The 9,023-nt window shown below is 40.0% G+C and overlaps 2 protein-coding genes across 4 annotated transcripts in view; both read right to left on the bottom strand.

The window, feature by feature from the left end:
• Nucleotides 1–2,083: 2,083 nt before the first annotated feature.
• Nucleotides 2,084–7,291, bottom strand: kbtbd3 (kelch repeat and BTB (POZ) domain containing 3). Of its 2 annotated transcripts, none has more exons than XM_016474977.1 (4): nt 7,124–7,291; nt 4,417–4,604; nt 3,826–3,991; nt 2,084–3,572 (listed from the first exon to the last, which is right to left on the bottom strand). In XM_016474977.1, exons 2-4 carry the CDS (start codon nt 4,599–4,601, stop codon nt 2,139–2,141), a joined length of 1,785 nt encoding a protein of 594 aa, XP_016330463.1. In that variant the 5' UTR covers nt 4,602–4,604; nt 7,124–7,291; the 3' UTR covers nt 2,084–2,138. The 2 variants fall into 2 exon arrangements, with proteins under 2 accessions (XP_016330463.1, XP_016330462.1); XM_016474976.1 differs by lacking the exon at nt 7,124–7,291 and adding an exon at nt 5,578–5,745.
• Nucleotides 7,292–8,564: 1,273 nt separating this feature from the next.
• Nucleotides 8,565–9,023, bottom strand: part of eif3k (eukaryotic translation initiation factor 3, subunit K) — a 6,365-nt gene continuing 5,906 nt past the window's right edge. For both annotated transcript variants that reach the window (XM_016474984.1, XM_016474985.1), the window contains exons 7-8: nt 8,766–8,891; nt 8,565–8,666 (exon numbers count right to left, since the gene is read on the bottom strand). In XM_016474984.1, the coding sequence (XP_016330470.1) occupies nt 8,635–8,666; nt 8,766–8,891 (158 nt within the window). In that variant the 3' untranslated portion in view covers nt 8,565–8,634. The remainder of the gene's footprint in view (nt 8,667–8,765; nt 8,892–9,023) is intronic.

Genomic DNA, 9,023 nt, shown 5'->3' with positions numbered 1-9,023 from the left:
ACGGGGCTTAGTGCTTTTATAAAACGGTTATTCCATATACGTAGTAAGGTTTCACAAAATAAAACAGAGCAAATAAAGTGTAATGATATTAATAAAAACAGTATTCTTCCACCAAACAATGTAGCTCCTCAGAAACAGTTGTGGTTGCAACAAAGTGGTTGCCGAGCAACAGACAAACGTAAACAAAGGTGTATGTTACTTTGTAGAGTCATTTACAACAGCTTTGAACGCGGCTCAGCCAATCAGAATCAAGCACCGGAACTCTCTGTTTTATAATAAAGAATTCGGCTGATAACTGGTGATCTTTTATATGTTAATGACATTAATTAGGAGTCGTTCACAAGGCAGAGAGCTGAAACCATTAAGTTGCGTGCAAGTTTAAGATCATTTGCGATTCATAGATTTCACATCTGAAAGAGAGGCATACTTGCATTTTCTGTGCATTCTAGTGGTGTGCGGTGGTGTTTTAAAATGAGGCAAAAATATATATATTTTTTTATCAAATGTAAATTCATGTCCCAGTCACATTTTCTTAGTTAAATAAACATTATTTACACTATCAGAAAAAGAAAAAAAAAACAATTCTATTTTATATTTTTACATTAACAATGTAATGACTATTTTATTTATTAAAGCCATGTATGAATCTCATCAAGTTAGTATTTTTAGGCATTTTACATTTATTCCAAAATAATAACTCGAGGCAGTAACAATTTAAACAATATATTTTATTGTGAACTTATGTTCAGCTATTCTTTTTAATAATGAACTTTTAACTATGTTTTAATTTTTTGGATCATCAGTCGTCAAAGCTCGGTAAATATTGATCAGAGACAGGAGATTTAGGCTACTTCAAATTTAACCAAGCTGATTATTCACTAAAAACTCCCACAGATCAAGTTTTCAGCCCATTTAAGTCTTATTTTATATTATATCTTTAATTATATCTAAGTGTGTGAGTTGTTTACTTACTTTTTTAAATTAGTCTTCCTATTAACACCATTATATTGTTCATTCAGACCGATTCGCGAACGTGGAATGCGCACGAACACAAGAGGCGGGATTTATCGCATGAACCAATCACAGCCGAGCATAACCAGTCATATCCAATCACATCTCTCACATGACTTTCCTCCATTCATTCTCAATTACCCCCCACTAAACCTACGGCAGCTAATGGGTCTCTGTTGTAAGTCAATGGGCTGAAGGGAGGCAAGCCTCCACTGTAACTTTATGGACAGTGTTACTTTATAAAAACGAGTGACTTTTATACTTTAAATGTCATATTTTGTAATATTTGCCTTGTTTTATTTCTGTAATATCTAACATTTTCTCATCCAATTTTTTGATGAGACATTAGCTATGTTTCCATCTAAAGATTGAAATTTAACTTATGCGCAAAACTGAAATATCGCATAAAACATTTGCGAATAAAGCAGTTTCCATCCAACGAGTCAGGTCAGGTCAGGTCAGGTCACCTTTATTTATTTTGAGTCAAAGAGAACAAAATTGTCACTACCTGATAAACTGGCACTGAATACCAGTAAGAAAACTAGGAGAAGCCACTGAATATAATAATTTTATATACTGTATAATAAATTATTTGCGCCTCAGGGCGAGCAGACGAAACAATAAGTGCGGTCATTGTTTTCGCAGGTGGATGCTGCTGTTTGGGAACGCAGTCGTGTAAGACGATTATACAGAAATACTTTGACGACAGACTTTGCTCAGATATTTCATACCGACTAAAACAACATATAGATGCTCTGAACGAGATCCGTCCGCTGCTAGTCTCATAGCGCAAAGCCACATGACTTTTTCGATGCGCATGGAGGAATTTATTCTGTAAATGTGTTTCTATTGTAGTTTATGCACATTTTTTTCTTATCAGATAAAACGTTTATCATACTCAATTGTGCGCATAAGTTTTTTACGCATATTTTTAGAACTCATGCGCATCTTGATGCCTCCATCCAGCGTTTTTTAATGCGATATTCCAAAATTTGCATAAAAATAGCTGCTCCTTGCCTACTCGGAGGAAACGCCCCTGACGTACGCATATTTAAGAGATGATCGTAAGATCAAATTTAGGATGGTTTCTGCGCAACATTTTATAAATGAGGCCCCAGATCTCTAATTCAGGGCGTTTCGGCGGTTTCTCTCCTCCACGGGTCTCTGTAGCGGTTGAAGCTCAGCACCTGACAGTGAAACTCCGTCAGCGCTCGCGGCATCGGCGAAACCTCCTGCCATTCGGACCGTCCGCTGTCGTACACCTGCACCTCGTCCGTGATCTCATCGGGCGAATAATCGCCACCCAGAATGTAGATCTTATCCCGCACGCCGATGGCGCCCGCGTTGAACCCAGCGCATTCGAAGGAGCCTTCGCCTTTCCAAACGCAACTATCCGGACAGAAGCTGTAGACTTTATACGTAGAAAGATCGCACAGATACAGCGTGTCGTTGATGGACACGGATTTGACGAGCGTTGCGTGGAAGAACTGGCCAAACTCTGCCACTAGTTGGCACCACTGATCCGCAACGGCATCGTAGCGGAAGAAACAGTCGAGCGAAGGATTGAAAGCTTCGGTAATCTCCACCTTGGATCCGAGCGTGTAAATGATGCTTCCGCATGCACTCGCTTCTGGAAAGTAGATTCCTTTGGGAAGAGGGCTGACGGATGTCCAAACGCCGCTTAGAGGATCAAAGCATTCAACGTCCAGAATGCTACAAGCGTCACGTGTTTTCCCGCCAATTACGTAAATTCGATTTAGAGCAGCGACGGATGCATGCATCGTCCGTGGGTCGCGCATGCGCAGAGCTGGTGTGAAGCTGCGCGAGACGGGACAGTAGCACCAGACTTCGTCCGTCGCGTCGTGCTGATGCGCGGCGATGTGCAGGCGAATAGTGCGACGACATTCCCCGCGGCATCCGCCAATGATGAAGAGTTTTTCTCCGAAACTGGTGAGCGATGATCCGGGCCGGTCTAAAATCTGCGTGGCGTCGTGTGGAAGCTCCATCCAGAGATCCGCACCAATGTTGTAGCAGAACGCATGCCGGATCGCTCCGCTATCCTCTGTTTTGTGAACAAAAATATAGCTGGATGTCGTAGAAGGCCGAGCATCGCAAAACAAGCCGCTGAAGCGATGAACGCCTGCGAGAGCTTGTTTAATCGCGCTAACGCAGCATCCGTCTGCGCTCAGCAGCCGCTCAGCCTCCTCCAGCGCAGACGGACGCAGATGCTGCAGACGGACCCGCGGAAGCAGCTTCGGTAGAAGGATTTTGCGCGACTGCGGCTCGTGTTGCGTCCAGCGGAGCAGCGCATGCAGGACGCTTTCTTCGTCTGGGACGTTGAGTGCGTCCGAAGACAGGCAGTGCTCCAAGACGCACGCCGGCATCTCCAGAAAGTCCGGAGCGGAGGAAAGTGCGTGGAAGTTTTGCGTGACGAAGTCGGTTGCGCGACGCAGGAGGCGCGAGGAGCCGTAACCCTCGGCGAGCGCTAACAGCTGCAGGCAGTTGGAGAGATCCAGCGTTTGGACCAGGAAGTCACTGCAAGCGCGAGAGAGGAAGCCCACCTGAGCGAAGGAAAGACAGAAGACATGATAAAGCTGTTAACGTAAGGTATCCCGTCTCATAGCGCAGTCACATGACTTTTTCAATGTGCATGGAGGAATTTATTCGGTAAATGTGTTTCCATCGTAGTTTATGCATATTATTATTATTATTATCTGATGTTAAATACCCCTTTGTGTTCAGTGCAATAAAAACAACAAAACCTTGCTCTAATAATAACAATAATCATGTGACACGTCACTTCTTCTGTCTCACCTGCAGGAAAGAGGCCAGTTGAAACAGCATGTCCACATTGTCTTCTCGGATCTCTATTTCACCAGAATACGCGAAATCCAGGAAGGTGTGGACGGCCTGCGGCAAGAGGTTACTGAGCGTCACGCTGCCGTCATCACGCTCCCGCATGTCCAGCTCAAACAGCGCCCTGTTTTTTAAATTAACACTGTTATTCATCAAGGACGCATTAAATTGATCAAAAGTGACAGTAAAGACATGTATGATGTTACAGAAGATTCCTATTTCAAATAAACACTGTTCTTTTGAACTTTCCTGAAAGTGAATCCTGAAAAATAAAATGTATCAATTTCCACAAAAATATTGTGCAGCACAACTGTTTTCAACATTGATAATAATCAGAAATGTTTCTCGAGCAGCAAATCAGCATATTAGAATGATTTCTGAAGATCATGTGACACTGAAGACTGGAGTAATGATGCTGAAAATACAGCTGCGCATCACAGAAATACATTACAGTTTAACAGATATTCACATAGAAAACTGTTATTTTACAGTTTTTCAGCTGTTTTTATGTGAAGTGCAGTGTTCACTACTGCTATGTGCTGTATGCACCTGAAGAAGTCGCTGCATGCGGCGAGAACACAGCGGTGACACGGCAGCGTCTCCTCCTGCACACGGATGCTGAAGTCGAACAGAACTCCTCTCTCTCTGAAACCCCGAAGAACACTGAGCACCTGCTGACCGTGTGACTCGGACCCCAGCAACACCGACCGCTGCTCCGACAGAGACCCGTCCATCAGCTGGAGAACAGACGGCTTCATTTCACAATGCACACTGATTCAAAGCAGCACTGTCTCAGCAATGGATGCTCTGCAGTGAATGGGTGCCGTCAGAATGAGAGTCCAAACAGCTGATAAAAACATCACAATAATCCACAAGTAATCCACAGCACTCCAGTCCATCAGTTAACATCTGGAGAAGACAAAAACTGAAACAAATCCAGCATTAAGACGTTTTTAACTCAAATACCATTGAGTCCATAATCCATAATAACTCTTCCTGCAGTGAAAACGTGCATCTCCTGTTGTCTCTCTCATCAAAATCCAGCCACATATGTGTTTAGAGCTGTTTAAACGCTGCTTGATCTGTGCAGATTTCTCTCCTGATTCACACCAGAACACTTTTTCACTGGAGGAAGCGCTATTATGGATTATGGACTCTATGTATTTTAGTTAAAAACGTCTTAATGCTGGATTAGTTTCAGCTTTTGTCTTCTCCAGATGTTAACTGATGGACTGGAGTGCTGTGGATTACTTGTGGATTATTGTGATGTTTTTATCAGCTGTTTGGACTCTCATTCTGACGGCACCCATTCACTGCAGAGCATCCATTGCCGAGACACTGATGCAATGCTACATTTCTCCAAACCTGATGAAGATCAAACTCATCTACATATCAGACAGCCTGAGCATGAGCACATTTCCAACACATTTTCACCAATAAACCTTGGGAGGAACAACTATTCCAGTAAGATATTGTGCTAACACACAAACCCTAACCATTAACTAATCCTAAAATCAAAGCGAAATTATTGTTTGATATGAATTCAACAAAAATGATGATTCAGTATTCAGTGTAATTAAAAAATCTCAATCAATTGAGCCTGCCTTCATATTTCAGCCACACAATAGAACCCTTTAGTCATATTCATGATGATTATCGCCGTTATGACTGACTGTATTCAGTGAATGAATGTAAACAGCGCTGAAGTACCTCAGCTGTCCGATCAGCCCAATCATCCTTCGATCACGCCTAAACATCACACACAAGAGAGCGTGTTCTTCTGCTCCGTATGCATATGGCTTTATACATATAACAGCTTCAAAGTGTCCAGGAGATGAAGGCGTGTAGATGGAGAAGATTTCAGCACCCTGGACAGCGCTCCGGCTCCACTGCGCATGCGCCGGCGCATGACGTGCACGGAAGACGTACTGCAGGGGTTTTTATTTTTTATTTTTTTGTCACTGTATTAAACCTTCAAATGACAAACAGGCAGTCGTCATCTTTCCATTGTTAAACACATCAACAATAAATCCAAGCAGCACATAATAAACAAAATAATACTAAAAAAGAAAATAAACGTTACAATAGCCTAATAAAAGCAAATTACAAGACAAATTCAATTACATTTCAGGGAGGAGGGGTCAAACCAAGTATGTCGACAGAAGTTTGGAGAGTTTTAAGGCACGAAATAAATAAAATCGAAATAAAATTCTAAAATCATTTTTAAATGCCGTAAAACAAGGAGAAACTTTAACAAATCTACAGTTGTGTACATAAAACTTTGCTACAATCAACATGTTATTGCACAGAAATTCAATTTCGTAGTGCAGGACTCAACTCGAAGTTTTCTCGTTTTTATTTATTCACTTATTTTTATTAGTGTTTGTCATTCATTACCAGTAGAATTTGGATGCAATGTCTTCAAATTTGCGATTTTTGTGATTGAAAATTTGTCAAAAGGCAATGTTTTGCACATCCACTGATTTTCCTTGAAGTTTAGTCTTCGATCAGTTTTCTTTAAAGATCAGACCGGGGCTAGTTGCCACACAGAGGAGGTCTGTCAATCTCGGGTTATTGTGACCCTGGAGCACAAAACCAGTCAATAAGGGTGCAAAAAAATCTAAATATTGAGAAAATCATCTTTAAAGTTGTTCAAATTAAGTTCTTAGCAATGCATATTACTAATCAAAAATTAAGTTTTGATATATTTACGGTAGAACATTTATAAAATATCTTTATGGAACATGATCTTTACTTAATAAAAGAAAAATCAATAATTTGGACCCATACAATGTATTGTTGGCTATTGCTACAAATATACCCCAGCGACTTAACACTGCTTTTGTGATCCAGGGACACATATTATAATTTATAAATGCATATTTTAAACAATCACATTTGTATGGAAGCTTGTTTCTGCCACTGGATAAAAAATGTAAAAGCTAACTGTTACTTTTTAATGAGTTTATATCGTGCAATTCTGAGGGGGGAAAAAAACAGCCAAATTGTGGGATAAAAAGTTGCAAATTGCAAAACAAGCTTCCATACATTTTCACTCAATCAAAGCGAAATTATTGTTTGATATGAATTCAACAAAAATGATGATTCAGTATTCAGTGTAATTAAAAAATCTCAATCAATTGAGCCTGCCTTCATATTTCAGCCACACAATAGAACCCTTTAGTCATATTCATGATGATTATCGCCGTTATGACTGACTGTATTCAGTGAATGAATGTAAACAGCGCTGAAGTACCTCAGCTGTCCGATCAGCCCAATCATCCTTCGATCACGCCTAAACATCACACACAAGAGAGCGTGTTCTTCTGCTCCGTATGCATATGGCTTTATACATATAACAGCTTCAAAGTGTCCAGGAGATGAAGGCGTGTAGATGGAGAAGATTTCAGCACCCTGGACAGCGCTCCGGCTCCACTGCGCATGCGCCGGCGCATGACGTGCACGGAAGACGTACTGCAGGGGTTTTTATTTTTTATTTTTTTGTCACTGTATTAAACCTTCAAATGACAAACAGGCAGTCATCATCTTTCCATTGTTAAACACATCAACAATAAATCCAAGCAGCACATAATAAACAAAATAATACTAAAAAAGAAAATAAACGCCTAATAAACCTAATAAAAGCAAATTACAAGACAAATTCAATTACATTTCAGGGAGGAGGGGTCAAACCAAGTATGTCGACAGAAGTTTGGAGAGTTTTAAGGCACGAAATAAATAAAATCGAAATAAAATTCTAAAATCATTTTTAAATGCCGTAAAACAAGGAGAAACTTTAACAAATCTACAGTTGTGTACATAAAACTTTGCTACAATCAACATGTTATTGCACAGAAATTCAATTTCGTAGTGCAGGACTCAACTCGAAGTTTTCTCGTTTTTATTTATTCACTTATTTTTATTAGTGTTTGTCATTCATTACCAGTAGAATTTGGATGCAATGTCTTCAAATTTGCGATTTTTGTGATTGAAAATTTGTCAAAAGGCAATGTTTTGCACATCCACTGATTTTCCTTGAAGTTTAGTCTTCGATCAGTTTTCTTTAAAGATCAGACCGGGGCTAGTTGCCACACAGAGGAGGTCTGTCAATCTCGGGTTATTGTGACCCTGGAGCACAAAACCAGTCAATAAGGGTGCAAAAAAATCTAAATATTGAGAAAATCATCTTTAAAGTTGTTCAAATTAAGTTCTTAGCAATGCATATTACTAATCAAAAATTAAGTTTTGATATATTTACGGTAGAACATTTATAAAATATCTTTATGGAACATGATCTTTACTTAATAAAAGAAAAATCAATAATTTGGACCCATACAATGTATTGTTGGCTATTGCTACAAATATACCCCAGCGACTTAACACTGCTTTTGTGATCCAGGGACACATATTATAATTTATAAATGCATATTTTAAACAATCACATTTGTATGGAAGCTTGTTTCTGCCACTGGATAAAAAATGTAAAAGCTAACTGTTACTTTTTAATGAGTTTATATCGTGCAATTCTGAGGGGGGAAAAAAACAGCCAAATTGTGGGATAAAAAGTTGCAAATTGCAAAACAAGCTTCCATACATTTTCACTCTTTCCTAAAGAATAAAAAATCCAAAACGGTCATATTTTTGTAATATCTGAAGAGCATAACTCTGTGCGATTTAAATGAAATTAAGACTCCAAATTTCTTAACTGAAATGAGTTTATTGTAAAATTCAATCAAGGGGAAGCTCAGGCATGAGGTGTGTGTGTGTTCACTGTGACGTCGCCATGATGCTGGACACACCTGTGGACACCAGAGAACATCAGTCATCATGAGAAACACTTCATCAAATACTGAACTCTGAATGAAAGCGAGAAGCCGATGTCAATCAGACAAACTCACTCTCAAAGTCGATTTTCTCCACGATGTTCTTGGGCTTGACGCTCTCCTCCTGATAATGAATGAATATCTGTCCATCTTCATTCTCAGTCCAGCCGTACTTATTCATCCAGACCTTCACCTGTGTGTCTGCGGTGAGATTAACATGATCAGGTGTGAGTTACACGTGTGTGTGTGTGTGTGTGTGTGTGTGTGTGTGTCAGTGAGTGAGTGAGTGTGTGTGTGTGTGTGAGTGAGTGTGTGTGTGATTCAGTGTGTGTG

This window comes from Sinocyclocheilus anshuiensis, unplaced genomic scaffold, assembly GCF_001515605.1.
Source record: "Sinocyclocheilus anshuiensis isolate Anshui unplaced genomic scaffold, SAMN03320099.WGS_v1.1 scaffold1101, whole genome shotgun sequence".
In the NCBI taxonomy this organism is placed as follows: domain Eukaryota; kingdom Metazoa; phylum Chordata; class Actinopteri; order Cypriniformes; family Cyprinidae; genus Sinocyclocheilus; species Sinocyclocheilus anshuiensis.
This window is presented reverse-complemented; position numbering and strand designations above follow the sequence as displayed.